This window comes from Leuciscus leuciscus (assembly GCF_965113295.1).
Source record: "Leuciscus leuciscus genome assembly, chromosome: 1".
NCBI lineage: Eukaryota > Metazoa > Chordata > Actinopteri > Cypriniformes > Leuciscidae > Leuciscus > Leuciscus leuciscus.
Genome location: NC_138725.1, coordinates 67,209,757 through 67,228,441, shown reverse-complemented (window position 1 = coordinate 67,228,441; position 18,685 = coordinate 67,209,757). Strand labels below are relative to the sequence as shown.

Below are 18,685 nucleotides of genomic sequence, written 5' to 3'. Positions count from 1 at the left end.
TTTAAGTAGACTCGAAAATTATGTTGGCATTAGTGAAATCGCATTAGCATTGTTTAAATCATACATATCTGACCGTTATCAGTTTGTAGCAGTAAATGAAGAGATGTCTCATCGATCACAAGTTCAGTATGGCGTACCACAAGGCTCAGTACTAGGACCGTTGCTTTTCACTCTGTACATGCTACCCATGGGAGATATCATTTGGAAGCATGGAATTAGTTTTCAGTTATGCCGATGATACTCAGCTCTATATTTCTTCACGCCCTGACGAAACTTACAAATTCACAAAATTAACTGAATGTATAGGTGATATAAAAAATTGGATGACTAGTAATTTCCTACTACTAAATTCTGAAAAAACAGAGATTCTAAGTATTGGACAAAAAACTTCCTCACGTAATAATCTAGAATACTGTCTAACACTTGATGGCTGCTCTGTTAAGTCTTCGTCGTCGGTTAGGAACCTGGGTGTGCTCTTTGATACCAATCTTTCATTTGAAAGTCACAAATCAATTTTTTCCTTAGGGACACTGCAATGCACTGCCTGATGCGATACTGTAGTAGACGGTTGCATAGTTATCATTTTCTCCCTGATATTATCAATCTTGTAAGTGAAGAAGTTCATAAAGTCATTACTGCTGTGCTGCTTGGAAACTTCTGGGCTTGAAGCTTTATTTTTTGTTAGTTTAGCTACTGTTTCAAATAAATACCTAGGGTTTTGTTTATTTTCTTCAAATAGGGTTGAAAAATAAGCAGATCTAGCAGCTTTTAAAGGTCCCATGACATGAAAATTTCACTTTATGAGTTTTTTTTAACATTAATATGAGTTCCCCTAGCCTTCCTATGGTCCCCCAGTGGCTAGACATTTTGATAGGTGTAAACAAAGCCCTGGGTATTTTTGAGAAAATGAAAGCTCAGACGGGCGAATCTAGAATCTTCCCTTTATGTCGTCATAAGGGGAAAGGTCACCTCCCCTTTCTCTTCTTTGCCCGCAAAGAAAATTTGGCCCGCCCATGAGTCATCCTCATTTTTTATATAGTGCTTTTAACCATGTAGATTGTTGCAAAGCAGCTTTACAGAGATAAATGTATAACTTATGGTAGCAGAGATTGTTTTGGCTTTATAGCGGTTCTTTAATAAAGTTATTTTTCAGCTAAAGTTATTTTTGATTGATTTGCTTCCGTCGCAACGATCATTTGTTATTAAATTAGGGGTCGCTAAGACGACACCATTCTCTCTACACAGACTTTAAACGCGAACCTGTGAGAAACGCTGATGGCGTTCACATGCGCATTAAGGAGTGGTTCTATAGTTATGTGCGTTTGAATATATGTGCGCAGGTTTGTAATTCCCTACAAACCAAGCCTAAACAAAGTACTGGTCTTTCCTTATAAATTTTGATACAGAATTTTATTTTATTTTGTCACTTCGGGGGTAGGTACGCGAAACAAATTTCCCGAAAACGCTTTATCTGTAGAGTGGTAAAGACTAGTTGGCACTTCATCGCTGCGTTGTCATCGGGTCCTGGCGAAGGTCCTTCGTCAGGTCTGGATATGGCCTGGACACTGCAGGCTGCGGGAAAACCTCGGGATAAACAAAGACACTAAAATTAGCGTAGATGCCATTCTTCTTATGATGTAACGAGTACATCAGGATTTATGGGAAGTGTTCCCGGTTCCGGCTGATCTAATCTATGCAGCCTAACATTGAATTATAAAAGTCTATAATGTTTTATGTGTATGCTAGGTCAAAGAGATGTGTCTTTTAATCTGGCTTTGAACTGACAGAGTGTGTCTGCTTCCCGGACAATGTTAGGAAGACTGTTCCAAAGTTTTGGTACTAAATAGGAAAAGGATCTACCGCCAGCAGTTGATTTTGATATTCTAGGTATTATCAACTGGCCGGAATTTTGAGATCGCAATAGACGTGAAGGACTATAATGCGTTAAGAGCTCGCTCAAGTACTGCGGAGCTAAACCATTGTAAGTAATCAGCAATATTAAAAAATGTATACGATGTTTAATAGGGAGCCAGTGTATTGTTGACAGAACTGGGCTAATATGGTCATACTTTCTGGTTCTGGTAAGAACTCGAGCTGCTGCGTTTTGGACCAGCTGTAATTTGTTTATTAAGCATGCAGGGCAATCACCCATAATCTAGCCTTGATGTCATGAACGCATGGACTAATTGTTCTGCATTTGTCAATGAGAGCATATGACGTAATTTAGATATATTTTTAAGATGGAAAAATGCGGTTTTACTCATTCATTGCTATAGAAGAGGAAGAATTCGTTAAACTCGTTAAATCATCTAAATCGACAACATGTATGTTAGAACCTATACCAACTAAGCTACTGAAAGAGATGCTTCCAGAGGTCATAGATCCTCTTCTTAATATCATTAATTAATCTTTGTCATAAGGATACGTACCAAAAACTTGATTAAACCGCTTGTTAAAAAAACGCAACTTGATCGTACAGAATTAGTCAATTACAGGCTGATCTCGAATCTACCTTCCTTTTTAGAAAGAAATTATATCTGTGAGGATTTTCAGTCAGGATTTAGACCGTACCATAGTACTGAGACTGCTCTCATTAGAGTTACAAATGATTCTCTCTTATCATCCGATCGTGGTTGTATCTCTCTATTAGTGATATAAAAAATTGGATGACTAGTCATTTCCTACTACTAAATTCTGAAAAAACAGCGATTCTAAGTATTGGATAAAAAACTTCCTCACGTAATAATCTAGAATACTGTCTAACACTTGATGGCTGCTCTGTTAAGTCTTCGTCGTCGGTTAGGAACCTGGGTGTGCTCTTTGATACCAATCTTTCATTTGAAAGTCACGTGTCAAGTATCAGTAAAACTGCATTTTTCCATCTTAAAAATATATCTAAATTACGTCAAATGCTCTCATTGACAAATGCAGAACAATTAGTCCATGCGTTCATGACATCAAGGCTAGATTATGGGTGATTGCCCTGCATGCTTAATAAACAAATTACAGCTGGTCCAAAACGCAGCAGCTCGAGTTCTTACCAGAACCAGAAAGTATGACCATATTAGCCCAGTTCTGTCAACAATACACTGGCTCCCTATTAAACATCGTATACATTTTTTAATATTGCTGATTACTTACAAAGCACTAAATGGTTTAGCTCCGCAGTACTTGAGCGAGCTCTTAACGCATTATAGTCCTTCACGTCTATTGCGATCTCAAAATTCCGGCCAGTTGATAATACCTAGAATATCAAAATCAACTGCTGGCGGTAGATCCTTTTCCTATTTAGCACCAAAACTTTGGAACAGTCTTCCTAACATTGTCCGGGAAGCAGACACACTCTGTCAGTTCAAAGCCAGATTAAAGACACATCTCTTTGACCTAGCATTCACATAATACATTATAGACTTCTATAATTCAATGTTAGGCTGCATAGATTAGATCAGCCGGAACCGGGAACACTTCCCATAAATCCTGATGTACTCGTTACATCATAAGAAGAATGGCATCTACGCTAATTTTAGTGTCTTTGTTTATCCCGAGGTTTTCCCGCAGCCTGCCGGATCCAGACCTGACGAAGGACCTTCGCCAGGACCCGATGACAACGCAGCGATGAAGTGCCAACTAGTCTTTACCACTTTACAGATAAAGCGTTTTTGGGAAATTCGTTTCACGTACCTACCCCGAAGTGACAAAATAAAATAAAATTCTGTATCAAAATTTATAAGGAAAGACCAGTACTTTGTTTAGGCTTGGTTTGTAGGGAATTACAAACCTGCACACATATATTCAAACGCACATAACTATATAACCAATTCTTAATGTGCATGTGAACGCCATCAGCGTTTCTCACAGGTTCGCGTTTAAAGTCTGTGTAGAGAGAATGGTGTCGTCTTAGCGGCCCCTAATTTAATAACAAATGATCATTGCGACGAAAGCGAATCAATCAAAAATAACTTTAGCTGAAAAATAACTTTATTAAAGAACCGCTATAAAGCCAAAACAATCACTGCTACCATAAATTATACATTTATCTCTGTAACGCTGCTTTGTAACAATCTACATTGTTAAAAGCGCTATATAAAAAATGAGGATGACTCATGGGCGGCCCAAATTTTCTTTGCGGGCAAAGAAGAGAAAGGGGAGGTGACCTTTCCCCTTATGACGACATAAAGGGAAGATTCTAGATTCGCCCGTCTGAGCTTTCATTTTCTCAAGAATACCCAGGGCTTTGTTTACACCTATCAAAATGTCTAGCCACTGGGGGACCATAAGCAGGCTAGGGGGACTCATATTAATGTTAAAAAAACCTCATAAAGTGACATTTTCATGTCATGGGACCTTTAAAAGCTGCTAGATCTGCTTATTTTTCAACCCTATTAGAAGAAAATAAACAAAACCCTAGGTATTTATTTGAAACAGTGGCTAAACTAACAAAAAATAAAGCTTCAAGCCCAGAAGTTTCCAAGCAGCACAGCAGTAATGACTTTATGAACTTCTTCACTTACAAGATTGATAATATAAGGGAGAAAATTATAACTATGCAACCGTCTACTACAGTATCGCATCAGGCAGTGCATTGCAGTGTCCCTAAGGAAAAAATTGATTTGTGACTTTCAAATGAAAGATTGGTATCAAAGAGCACACCCAGGTTCCTAACCGACGACGAAGACTTAACAGAGCAGCCATCAAGTGTTAGACAGTATTCTAGATTATTACGTGAGGAAGTTTTTTATCCAATACTTAGAATCGCTGTTTTTTCAGAATTTAGTAGTAGGAAATTACTAGTCATCCAATTTTTTATATCACCTATACATTCAGTTAATTTTGTGAATTTGTAAGTTTCGTCAGGGCGTGAAGAAATATAGAGCTGAGTATCATCAGCATAACAGTGAAAACTAATTCCATGCTTCCTAATGATATCTCCCAAGGGTAGCATGTACAGAGTGAAAAGCAACGGTCCTAGTACTGAGCCTTGTGGTACGCCATACTGAACTTGTGATCGATGAGACATCTCTTCATTTACTGCTACAAAATGATAACGGTCAGATAAGTATGATTTAAACCATGCTAATGCGATTTCACTAATGCAAACATAATTTTCGAGTCTATTTAAAAGAATGTTGTGGTCAATAGCATCAAATGCAGCACTAAGATCGAGTAACACTAATAGAGAGATACAACCACGATCGGATGATAAGAGCAAATCATTTGTAACTCTAATGAGAGCAGTCTCAGTACTATGGTACGGTCTAAATCCTGACTGAAAATCCTCACAGATATAATTTCTTTCTAAAAAGGAAGGTAGATTCGAGATCAGCCTGTAATTGACTAATTCTGTACGATCAAGTTGCGTTTTTTTAACAAGCGGTTTAATCATAAGGTTTAATCACAAGTTTTTGGTACGTATCCTTATGACAAAGATGAATTAATGATATTAAGAAGAGGATCTATGACCTCTGGAAGCATCTCTTTCAATAGCTTAGTTGGTATAGGTTCTAACATGTTGTCGATTTAGATGATTTAACGAGTTTAACGAATTCTTCCTCTTCTATAGCAATGAATGAGTAAAACCGCATTTTTCCATCTTAAAAATATATATAAATTACGTCATATGCTCTCATTGACAAATTCAGAACAATTAGTCCATGCGTTCATGACATCAAGGCTAGATTATGGGTGATTGCCCTGCATGCTTAATAAACAAATTACAGCTGGTCCAAAACGCAGCAGCTCGAGTTCTTACCAGAACCAGAAAGTATGACCATATTAGCCCAGTTTTGTCAACAATGCACTGGCTCCCTATTAAACATTGTATACATTTTTAAATATTGCTGATTACTTACAAAGCACTAAATGGTTTAGCTCCGCAGTCCTTGAGCGAGCTCTTAACGCATTATAGTCCTTCACGTCTATTGCGATCTCAAAATTCCGGCCAGTTGATAATACCTAGAATATCAAAATCAACTGTTGGCGGTAGATCCTTTTCCTATTTAGCACCAAAACTTTGGAACAGTCTTCCTAACATTGTCCGGGAAGCAGACACACTCTGTCAGTTCAAAGCCAGATTAAAAGACACATCTCTTTGACCTAGCATTCACATAATACATTATAGACTTCTATAATTCAATGTTAGGCTGCATAGATTAGATCAGCCGGAACCGGGAACACTTCCCATAAATCCTGATGTACTCGTTACATCATAAGAAGAATGGCATCTACGCTAATTTTAGTGTCTTTGTTTATCCCGAGGTTTTCCCGCAGCCTGCCGGATCCAGACCTGACGAAGGACCTTCGCCAGGACCCGATGACAACGCAGCGATGAAGTGCCAACTAGTCTTTACCACTCTACAGATAAAGCGTTTTCGGGAAATTCGTTTTTGGGAAATTTGTTTCGCGTACCTACCCCCGAAGTGACAAAATAAAATAAAATTCTGTATCAAAATTAATAAGGAAAGACCAGTACTTTGTTTAGGCTTGGTTTGTAGGGAATTACAAACCTGCGCACATATATTCAAACGCACATAACTATAGAACCAATTCTTAATGTGCATGTGAACGCCATCAGCGTTTCTCACAGGTTCGCGTTTAAAGTCTGTGTAGAGAGAATGGTGTCGTCTTAGCGGCCCCTAATTTAATAACAAATGATCGGTGCGACGGAAGCGAATCAATCAAAACTAACTTTAGCTGAAAAATAACTTTATTAAAGAACCGCTATAAAGCCAAAACAATCTCTGTTACCTTAAATTATACGTTTATCTCTGTAAAGCTGCTTTGAAACAATATACATTGTTAAAAGCGCTACATAAATGAATATGACCATCTCTTCTCCCTCTCCTTTTCTTAAACTCTCTCCTCCTCTCCTCTTCATCTCTTTCTACCCATTTCACTCTTCCTCTCCCCTTCCTCAACTCTCTCCACCATCACGTCTTTCTTTGCCTCTTCTCATGCTTATTCTTATTTTTTTTATTTGCATAATGTTGTATAATATCAAGAAAATGCAATTACCTGCCTCCTTATTTATTATAGATGCCTTTTTGTTGCACATATTTAGCCAATGTATTGGATATAATGCGTTGCATTCAATGTTGTTATTTAATTTGTTTGTAAAAGATGGCTTATATTGTTTTGGCATAGATGTACAGTAAATGGTTATGTGTGAATATGTGACTGTGCTAACCCATGTTGAGACGAGCAGAAAAGTGCGATTATGTGTGTGCGCTAGAGGACTCCTACAACTTTAAATGAACTCAGCTATTGTAGTTGAGTTTACTGGAGTTCAAGGACATGAAGAGGTGGACCGCTTGCACCTGCCTGGAGAAGGATCTGGGAAACTTTGGAGGAGTGTCAACCTAACGCTTGTTGTAAACAAGGAGTATAAAAGACTGATGAACTGACTGCCTCTTGGGATACTGATACGCCAGAGCCCCCGACGCCTAGAAGCCCAGAGCTGGGGACAAGAAACCCCAAGCAGAAGAGAAGAAGCCCAGAGCTTACTACACCTTTGTTTCAAAACATGACTATTGTATTTTATACTTAAACGATTAAGTTGTATTCGCCTTTTATATTTTCGTTTATTATAAAAAGAAAAGTAACCAATTAAAAGAAATTTAATTGATTACAAAATCTGCCTACTGAGATTTATGATGCTGGAAGACTTTTAATGAGAACATACCACAGAGGAGTCTTCTGACCAAATTGTAAGTACCTTTTGAATGCTTACGGTTTAGGTCAGATTTGACTTTCTTTACCTTACCTGAGAATAATAAATAAATATGTAAAAGGTGTTAAGAGTAAAGTACACACCGTAAAACATGGCGCCCAACGTTTTAGGGGCATTGATCCATCGATCCCTGGCCACGGTCGATCGAGCAATGCTTGCCCATTCGCTTCCGCACTCGTACGCTTGAGTATAGGAGTACGAACTTTGAATGCTAGTAAATTACCAACTAAAAGGCAACCTGTAAGACCCCAACAATGTTAATAATCTAGAAAAGATTATTTAAAGGAACAACCCAGAAAGGGTTAAAATAAATGACGTCTAAGAGAAACTTCTGGAAAAGATAGTATTTAAAAATACAGACCCAGAAAGGGAGAATATTACTGTTATAATAAAGCCCAGAAAGGGCAAAGATTAATATATAAAAATAAAATTCCGTGAGAGTGGAAAAATGAATGCTATAATGCATACCCAGAAAGGGCAAAGATTAATGTAATAATAATAAAACCCAGAAGGGTTAAAACAAAAGTCGACTAAGAGAAATTTAGCCAGAAAGTAATAATCTAGAAAAGATTATTTAAAGGAAAATCCCAGAAAGGGTTGAACAGAGATTATTTATAGACAGCCCAGAAAGGGTTGAACGCGCGTAGAACAAATAACTTTATGAGCGAGAGCCGTAAAGATTGAGAAAGCCATGAAAAAGGAGAGACAGAAAGTCTCAAACGGCTAGCCTCAGACAGTACGAGGCACAGACTGGCTAAAAGATAAGACCTGTTAGTGGAGGACGCTTCGCTTATGACAGGGCAAGCAGTAAAATCCAGCAATGTAGATATTTAACATGAGGAGATTCTCATGTATTAAAATGAAACCTAGCCTTCCAGGCAGACACAACGGTTTTAGAAAATGGAACGAGGCTTCTCTATAGAGATAGACTGAGGTAGGTCTAACATGAAGTGGAAAAATTTGTACATGTAATAACATTACAGAATAAGACTTCTAGACAAGGAATAATGGTTAATAATGATTAATGACTGTTATTAAACAGCTAAGAAATGTTTTTCTAAATATTACGAATGATAGAGTGCTAAAAAGAATTTAAACCACCGGACTTGGATAGACAGGCTATATATCAAATTGATATTAATATCTTTAAACAAACAGAAGAAATGCACCTAACATTGTCAGAAGACAGTTTTATGAAGTGGAAATATGCAGGCTAAAAGGAGGACTTATAATCTGTAACAATATGTGTTGAGAAAAATGGGATGTTATCTGGCATATTAAAATACAAATAAAAAGTGTAATGAAAGTATAATTATTGGTCCTGGAACAGCCAGGATGATTTTATTGTAAAATAGGTGTACCGGTTAAAGAGAGAGTCTGTGAGCATAGCTCAGACTCGAAAAGCCAACAGTAGTGCGTGCCAGATCGTCTCCCACACTGTATTACAGAGAAGAGCTCGTACTTCAGAACTTTAGAGGCTGAAAGATCTGTAAAACGATAATTTATGGAAACTTAAGGGAGGCACTGACAACAAAATAAGTCAGGTAAACTTTATTTTATTATAAAGTTAAATAATAGTTTATGATGGAGTGAAAATGGTAATTGAAGGAATATAATTGCAAATACCAGACAATGAAGGAAATGGGAGATAAACTATTAACAATAAACTTGTTAACAATGCAAAGAGTAACAACTTTAGAAACGGGAAAAGATGTCCCGCAAGGACTCTCTCGGCGGTCTACGCCTCCGTATGAGAGTTTTACAACAGAGTCAGGGTGAGTTAGAGGGTTCAGAGAACTCCAATACCTCTGATACACAACACCGAAAGTGAAAGCAGGAAATCAAATAATATTATGTTAAATGTAGCTATTATATACTTTTAATATTGAATGATTAGTCAGAGGTTAATGTAGTAAATACAGAGGACTAAATACAAATATTCTGATAGAAAGAAATGTAGTAGGATGCTTTTAAGAGGAAAACAATAAAAATAATAATAATTTAAAAAAAAAATATTAAAAATTAAAAATTGTGCCTATAGAAATTTTACTTACAGAGATATAAAGACAGCCAGTCTATAATGGGAACCCATTTACTGAGGGTTTAAGTAGAAAAGTGACCAAAAAAAAATTAGAACAAGTAATAGGTTCATTAAACACAAAAAAATAGTTTCTGAAGCGAGACTTAGGTACCGTAAGAAGTCAGTAAGAACTTCAAAAGACAAGAGAGCGTTAATATTGGTAAAGAGAAGTTTCAGAGTCCAGAAGAAGACATGGAAAAAGACACTGGGACTTTGAATATGCTAGTCTGACTTTTAACCCAAAATTCAATGAAGAATAGTTCATAAGCAGGAATATTAGACTTATAAATCATGTCAAGTCGTACTGCAAACATAAGTAAACAGGTAGGAGTTAAAAATGACATAACCATATAGTGCCTATGCTGACAGGAGGTTAAAGCATTAGAAAATGCATATAGGTGAGCTGAGATTTCGCTACAAGACAAACGTGTATCTGTCTTAGATATAAAGACAACTATAATGACCGTTTACTCACCCGCTTCGGATGTTATCACCCGATTGAATGGACATTATCAGTGGTTATCGGCCCATTCGTATGGGCCAGTAGGCCCCTACTGTGCCTCCTAGCAGGTGCAGTAGGTTGTTATCATCTATTCACATCGCTGATCAGCATCATACAGGAAGACTCTCGATCCAGTCCCCCAGGAATACAGTCCGCCGCCAGACCTCAAACCTCCAGCGACTTTCAGGTAAAATGACAGAAAATTAAGACATTTTCAACTGTTCCTATTTAGTTTATGAGCTAAAAAAAAAACATTTTTAAACATCTGTTATATTAAAGCTATAACAAGGTAACATAAAAGAGTTTAAACGAAATACCAGATATTGTTTTTATCGATTTTTTTTTTCATTTGCATTTACTGTATTTACCGGTCAAGCTAGCATTACAGTTTACTACAAAAACGTTTTTTTTTTTTTTATCGAAACAAAACTCTTAGTTTTACTAACAATTTAGCTTCCACCATGGCTAACTAATGAGTTAAAAAAAAGTTAGCAGATGAGAGGAAAAAACGATTTATTACACCGTGAGTTTCCTGTAAATTACACCTTTTAGCCTTAAAGGCGTTCTGTGTAATGACTACACTGTACATATATTTTGTATCTGCTTCATACAAACTCTTCATTCAGGCTATATCATGCTCGTATATAGGCCTACCTACTGTATATAGTGATAGTGAAATCAGGTTTGTGGTAGCTCTATTTTGATTTATGTAAGCTAGCAACAACAGGCTAACAAAAATGCATTACTTGAATTAACCTTGAACTTGAAACATAAAACCTATACACAGGTCTTTCTATCTGTCTGCTTTCCTGCTTATATTTCTCTGTACTTGACTTTGTCCATCTCATTTTACAACTTTTTGATTCCCAGATTAGGAAAAACTGTTCCAAGATTGCAGTGGTAAGTTTGTTTATAATTTGTCCATAATGCATTATTGTAAATTAGGTTTTAACCAAGCTGCATGGATTTAGTGGGCTGATTGTGAAATATGTGTAAAGGCAAGTTTATATCCATTTATATTCCAGGTTGAAGATGGCTCAGAGAGGTAGGCTACTTGTATTTACTAATCTAGAAGCCTAAGTCTAGTGTGTAAAAGAAAACTGGTATGGTGTGCAAAATCCACTCTTTCCCTCAGCATTATGTTTTTTTAAATAACTGGTTTATTACTGACTACCTTTTTTGTTGTTTCTTAACAAGAGCAAACAGAGATAAGGGACGATCAGAGAAACACTCTTACATCCTTCTATAAGGAGGGAATGACAGGTGTTGGCTCGCCCTTGGTACTACAAGCTGTAGCAGCAACCGGTCTTGACATCTGTGTCATACAAGTAAGGGTTACTTGTTGCACTAATACACAGCTCTTTAAAAGTAATTCATGCTGTATTACTTCTACTTTTACAAAATGGAATTATTTTTCCTGTCTAACGGGTTATAATCCCATGTCATTCATTTTGTTTACTGTCTTTCAGAACTGGATTGGAAATTACAAGAGATCCCAAAAAGGTTCTGAGACCCGGCCCTCAAAGCCAAAGTTTTACACTCGGGATTTGTCACCATACAACCTTTTTTGCAGGGATGTTCTCCGAAAGAAAGGTGAGAGGGACTGTTTGTCATATTAGAATTTCATGTTGTCAATTTTCATCAGTGGTTCACAAGGGTCATGAAACTAATGTTTAGTATACTATTTGGCAGGCACTTTACATGTAGAAGTTACATAGATTGATATAAGACTGGTCTGTTTGTTGATGTATTTACAAATTATTGTTTGAAAGGTGGATTTCACAATCCAAGGGCAAACCGAGGTGTCAGACACATTTTCTGCAGACTGTTAAGTGTTAAAGGAGAACTCCGGTCAATTTTAACATTGAGCTCATTTGTTTGTACATTTGGAGTGCTGTCAATACAGAGAACAACAACAAAAATCGGTGTTGCCTACACCATGTTATCCTCTTTTTAAAATTTGCACCCTATTGACTTCAATAGGGCAAGTTTTAAACCTGCTTTTAGCCTCTTAATATCCTTGATGTGTCATTACAAGTGCACAGCCAATGTGAGTGATTCCTTCAGAGTGAACACGGTGAATCTGACTCCAGTAGATGTGAAAGATATGAATAAAAATGATGTTATTTCAGCCAGCGCTCATACCTGTATTTACATCCTGTTTTCGGTTGAAGTCCATAGTAATCAATTGTCGAGTTCACGCGCATATGTTTAGTTGCCTATGATCACGCGCGTGAACTCGACAATCGACTACTTTGGACTTCAACCTAAAACAGGATGTAAATACAGGTATGAGCGCTGGCCGAATTAACTTAATTTTTATTCATATTTTTCACATCTACTGCAGTCAGATTCACCGTGTTCACTCTGAAGGAATCACTCACATTGGCTGGGCACTTGTAATGACACATCAAGGATGTTAAGAGGGTAAAAGCAGGTTTAAAGGAGAACTCTGCAACTCTAGCGAACTCTAGTCACTTCTTTGCTGATTTTCCCTTTTGTTGTCGCATGTTTTCCCCACGAGCTCCCCCTACAGCTGTGGGGGGGGTGTATATTTCACAACATGGTCGTAAAAAACTCACTTGCGGCGGCCTCCTCCCCCTCTCTACCGCTGCTCATGTGCGTTTGTTTTGATTGGAGCAAGCCAACTGTATCGCGTGGAGCTATGTCTACCGAGTTGGGTAATCTGGTAATACATCATACATGCGTGTGTGTTTATGTCGAATTGCCGTAAAGCAGTTTGTGTTTCGCGCTCGTTCTCGTTCTAGTTCTCGCTTCTCACGAGACTTCCAATTTCTATCTTGCCGGGACGGTAGTCCCCAAGTTGCAAGGTTGGTTTTCCGCCTGGGAACGCTGGGGGGAGCGGGGAAAGTCACCAATATCACCAGAACAGGTTGTTTAACCATCCAAATGATTTCTAGACAGTTTTATTAAGTTAAAAAAGTTACCAAGTTCTCCTTTTAAAACATGCCCCATTTAAGTCAACAGGGTGCAAATTTTAAAAAGAGGATAACATGGTGTAGGCAACACCGATTTTTGTCGTTGTTCTCTGTATTGACAGCACTCCAAATTTACAAAAAAATGAGCTCAATGTTAAAATTGACCGGAGTTCTCCTTTAAGTTTACTGTGCATTCATTTTTCTTCAGGGACTATGAAGGATATAAAAGGCAGGTGGTCCACACTAGAGGAGAAGCAGAAAGACAAATATAAACAGGAAGCAGCAGCGCTGAGGGCACAAGGGCAAGACCTTAGCATTGAAATGAGGGAGCTCAAAATAAAAAAAAATCTGAACCAGCTGAAATTACAGGTTTGGAAAGAAGGGAACTTAAAGGCAGGGTCCATGATGTTTTTAAAATACATTTTTACAATATTGATTTAATTCCACTTCAACAACTGTTTGTGACCAATTAATTAGAGGATCTATCACAAAAGACATTACTAACATTTAGTAACCTAGTGAACATACAGGACTGAAAAACACCAACCAGTCATTTCACAAGGATGAAGAAATGATTGAATGGTCATATGTCAATCAAAAACAGTTGGCATTGGTCCCTCCCCCAGACGGGTCCAAGCATTGCATGTTACTGTACTCTGGACGCGTGGTTTCGGGGCGAAGTCTGAAGAAAGGGGTTTGGACTTCTGAATTGTATATTTTCTAAATTTAGCTTGCTCAAGCTGTTTTTCCAGAAACTTTGACCCTGCCTTTAATTTGATTTGATAAGTGGTATTGTTGTAGATTTAAGGATTATTAACCACAAGTGCGAATGGAGCAGAGCACAATGGCTGTTTGTGCTCATATTTTGATTCTTTGATGATTCAGCATTCACACCAATTATATTCTCCACATTTTTTCTGCACATCATTTAGACTCTTAATGTGTAGTAAATGTAATTTCCTTAAGCACTTATTTCTCACAATATTTTCACCCAGTAAAAGTGTTTTCATATAGACTGCCATGCCCTGTTATGAGTTGCTTCTTCAGTATATGTTGGAATGTTGGTATGCATGTTGGATTTTTTTATTTGATATTCTTTTTTACCTGAAAATGGTAAAGGTGTCCAAACTTGAGGAGTTGGGTGTTGAGACGGCCATTTTATCTTTTGACCGACAAAAGTCTGGCCTAGAGGTCTACGAAGTCAGCAGCAAAGGGGCAGCTGACTTCCTTGACTCCACAGACACAGCAAACAACTTTGCACTGCACTTCAAAGGTGATACTGTTTTTATGAAAAACTACACAAATGGCTTGTAATAGTGCAAAGATACGTAATACAATTCTGTTAGATAAATGATATGGTTTGTCCTTACGTTTGCAGCCAATTCCTCTTGCACTACCGACAGCACCACCCACAGCAACAAAGGTCAAGTCAATGACCTGGTTAAGAAAGTGCAGGACCTCTTCAATCAAAGATATAGTAAGCATATTTTCTAACTTTTTTTTAGGCAAATGTGAAAAATTTATAAATATTTACATATATTGATGAGCTAATATGCCTCCATGAATCTGTGGCATTTTAACCTATAGCATACAATCTTAAGAATTACATGTTTACAATCTATGCACTGATTATAAACAAGTAGGGAAGTCGGAATTGTCAAACTGAAAACTTGTGTGCATGCATGAGCATATTCATGTCTTTCAGAGGAGGCTGGAGGTTCTGGAAGGCTCCCTTACCAGGCCTTGTTAAAGGTGAACTAAGTAACTTTTTTTACCTTAACTGAACAGCTTCGGAGTCATTGGAATGGTTATATTACTTATTTCGGGTTGAATGGTGGTCGTTTCGCACCCCCTTGGTGCCCGTGAGCGGAAAATACGCACTTGCAACTTTGAGCCGGCGGGCCGCCGGACGCCGCGTCAGGAAGTCTCGCGTGATATCAGGTCTCGCGATGTAAACAATTGCTTTACGGCCAAAAGAAATCTGCTAAAATGCTGTCATTATTGCGCTCCCTCACGCTGTCCGAACCCGAATGAAGAAGACGTTTTAAAGAACGTCCCATCTGCTTTGATGTCGTTGATCTATAGCCTCTGGTGTCTGAGAATCAACAACGAGTTTTTACAACAGTGTTGTCAAATATCTATTCCGAAGCTGTGGGGGGAGCTCTAGAGAGAAACCTGCGAGCAAAAAGCGAGAATACAGCGAAGAAGTCCCGAAGCTACTGAGTGCTGCCAGAGAATGTCTAATATGGCGAGAAGTTTCACTCTCACTACACTTCCGGCTTCTGAACTGGTTGCAGTTCCACTCTGATTCCATATGAGGGCGCTCACAGGACGAGTGCAGAATGAATGGAGGTCAATGGCGGTATACCCCTCAAAATCCACTTTTCTCAGGATATAATTTTTTGTCTAGTAATTTGAATGTTGTATTCGAAAGGAGATGCAAAGAAATTACACATTGCTGGGTGTTAGATTTTTTAGAGTCACTTATTTGATTTAAAAAAGTCTTTCAAAATGTCAATGACGTCAGAATGCTGACGTCATTAGCAGAATGCTAGCGTGTTATGGGCAACAACAACTCAACCTGTAAGAAATCAAAACGACATAAGTACTCGTTCATTCAACTTTCGACCTAAAACCCATGTTGAACTTGCAAAATCTACAATCACATCTGAGATTTCTCAACGGCAATCGGGTGAAAGAGACAAATTTAGCCGTCTAGCCCCATTGACTCCCATTCATTTTGCACTCATGGCGAGCGCCCCCAGTGGAACTCTGGTGGTACTACAACCAAAATTCGGTACAATAGGGCTTAATAGGGAGTGGACAGGCTCTCCGTAGACGGGCTCTGGTGCTGCTTTAAACTGAGGCCTGACGGTAGTTGGACTGCCAAATGGCCTTGGTCTAAGGAAGCCATCTTTTTATGGAAGACACCAATTAGATGCCATTTTGAAAAATTCTGAGCAGATTTCATTTGAAATTAGTAAGTCATATTTAGACTTACTAGTGGCAGTTGTATTTCTGCATGCTATTTCGCTCTTTGAACACTGAGCGAATAATGAGGTAACAAAAATATTACAATATTGTGCAGGGCCATTATAAACATCCCAAACTGATTTTTGTGTTTTGTTCCAGAATCAAAATTATAGTGGAACACCATTTTTAAGGCACCTCTCCAGATAGTCTTTACATAGTTAATTATGATTTTGGAGACTGTTATTGCCCATTACAGTGGTTTACATTTACAAACTATGAAATTAATAAATCTATTCCTTTCATTGTTGTAACTTATATTCCCTGTATGATACTATAGGTACTATTTGATACTATTTATACTATATGATACTATTTTTTCCTCCAGCAATTACGTGTCATGCATATCCTTCATACAGTAAGTGTACCTTTTTTGCCTTAACATATAAAGCAGATGCGACAAAATGCAGTCCAACTGGGATGGGAGAGGGTGTTCTTGAGGACATGGACCCAGAAGCCACGGCAGACGATATCCATCCAAAGGAAGGATGCCAGTCAGTGGAAGAGTTACTGCAACCTATGTGTGGAAATGGTAATTATTTGTAACTGATTTCTTTTTAATGCCAGTGGCTACAACCCAAATGCGTTTTATTAGATTGAGATTGGTGCACAGACAAATGCTCACAAAACTAACAGAAAAAGAGAGAAAAGCTCACAAATTGTTTAACCATATTTATTTTTCAAAAAGAAAAATGAATATCACATAGGTCTTCGCATGCAGTAGGGATCACACCTACAGCGCAAAGAGACGTCCAAACGGCGCATATTTTAAGTGGTTTCTGGACACCTAAATTACATCCCCTACAGGTTCACAACGTGACACCAGACGACTTCTTTTTTCCAACGTGTACTGAATGTCAAGTATTGATGTCCACATTACTTCTGTATAAAGGCTAATTGTGTCCAGATTTGGTCAATGTCAAATTTAGTATGTTTTTTAATACAATTTGTGAGCATATGTCATGGAATCATTGAGATCTGGTGACTGTGGAGGTTGTTGGAGGACAGTGAACTCATTATGATGTTGAAGAAAGCAGCTGGAGATGATCTGAGCTTTGTGAAATGGTGCATTATCCTGCTGGAAGTAGCCATCAGAAGATGCTCCACTGTGCTCAGAAAGGGATGGACATGGTCAGTAGCAATACTCAGGTAGGCTGTGCTGGTTAAACCATACCACGTTGGGACTAAGGGGCCCAAAGTGGGACAAGAAACCCCCCCACCACCATTCCAGCAGCAGCAGCTGAAGCGTTGATGGGCGGCAGGATGAATCCATGCTTTCATGATGTCTCCAGCAGATTCTGAGCCTACCATCTGAATGTGGAGCTGAAATGGAGACTCATCAGACCAGACAATATTTATTTTCTGCATTTTTAAGACCATTCTCTGGAAACCCTAGAGATGGTTGTGGGTGAAAATCCCAGTAATACTCAGACCAACAACCATGCCACATTCAAAGTCCCTTAAATCCCCTTTCTTCCTCATTCTGATGCTCAGGTTGAACTTCAGAAAGTCTTCTTCACCATGTCTACATGACTACATGTGTTGAGATGCTGCTATGTGATTGGCTGGTTAGATATTTGTGTTCATAAGCAGTAGCACAGCTGTATATAATAAAGTGTCCAGTGAATGTCAATACTAACACTGCTTACTGTATCCAATAGTCATGGGTCATATAAATGCTGACAAATTGGATTACAAATTTTCCATTAAGGTACAAGATATGTATTGAGTTTTTATCATATTGTTTTATGTACTGTAGGTGCACAGCAGATAGCAGAGAACTTCCCTAGAACTTCTTCAGCCACTTATGTCGTCATGATGACTGCAGATGACAGTATGTATTCCACAGCAAATTATACATTATCCTTGCAACCACAAGTCTTATTGTCTATTGCAGAGTCTTCATATGAAAATGTTTAAGTTAAATTATTTTAGGATAACATTTATATGATACAGCACTTTGAGACTTGTTTCACAGAGGTAAAGTGCTTTAAGTTGAGCTGGCCAGTTGTAACAGAAATAGCCGCCTTTGAGACATTATTTTAAATATGTTTAATACTTTTGGTTGGTTGATTGATTGATTGATTACAAAATGTACATAAAAAAAACGTATCTTTTGTTTTTCCTTACTTCCTTTTTTCTTGGTAGGTCAAGACACCTGCTGTGTCTGCCACATCCATTTTGGTGACAAGAGAAAGAATGCTACCAAAAAATGGCGTTCATGGTCACAGTGTACAGTGTGTCAGTTCTGGTCACATACTGCATGTGGTTTTAAAAGCAACATGTGCCAACACTGTCAGTGCTGAAACACCTAAAATAAATGTCTTTGTTGTTTTGTTTAAAATGTTTTTTGCATGCCTTTTGTAATCATTACACAGCATGAATTAAAGTTTCACATTATTAAGAAG

The 18,685-nt window shown here is 38.0% G+C and overlaps 2 protein-coding genes across 3 annotated transcripts in view; one reads left to right on the top strand and one right to left on the bottom strand.

Annotated features, from left to right (window-relative positions):
* Window positions 1-9,894: 9,894 nt before the first annotated feature.
* Window positions 9,895-18,684, top strand: LOC309481268 (uncharacterized protein). Of its 2 annotated transcripts, none has more exons than XM_082146132.1 (11): window positions 9,895-10,495; window positions 11,179-11,208; window positions 11,334-11,353; window positions 11,506-11,636; window positions 11,778-11,901; window positions 13,456-13,616; window positions 14,367-14,520; window positions 14,626-14,724; window positions 14,953-16,809; window positions 18,037-18,111; window positions 18,426-18,684. In XM_082146132.1, exons 3-9 carry the CDS (start codon window positions 11,341-11,343, stop codon window positions 15,006-15,008), a joined length of 738 nt encoding a protein of 245 aa, XP_082002258.1. In that variant the 5' UTR covers window positions 9,895-10,495; window positions 11,179-11,208; window positions 11,334-11,340; the 3' UTR covers window positions 15,009-16,809; window positions 18,037-18,111; window positions 18,426-18,684. The 2 variants fall into 2 exon arrangements, with proteins under 2 accessions (XP_082002258.1, XP_082002259.1); XM_082146133.1 differs by having other exon boundaries at window positions 9,895-10,831.
* Window positions 16,770-18,685, bottom strand: part of LOC309480940 (uncharacterized protein) — a 37,258-nt gene continuing 35,342 nt past the window's right edge. Inside the window, exon 16 of the mRNA XM_082145697.1 lies at window positions 16,770-16,794. Within this exon, the coding sequence (XP_082001823.1) occupies window positions 16,785-16,794 (10 nt within the window). The 3' untranslated portion in view covers window positions 16,770-16,784. The remainder of the gene's footprint in view (window positions 16,795-18,685) is intronic.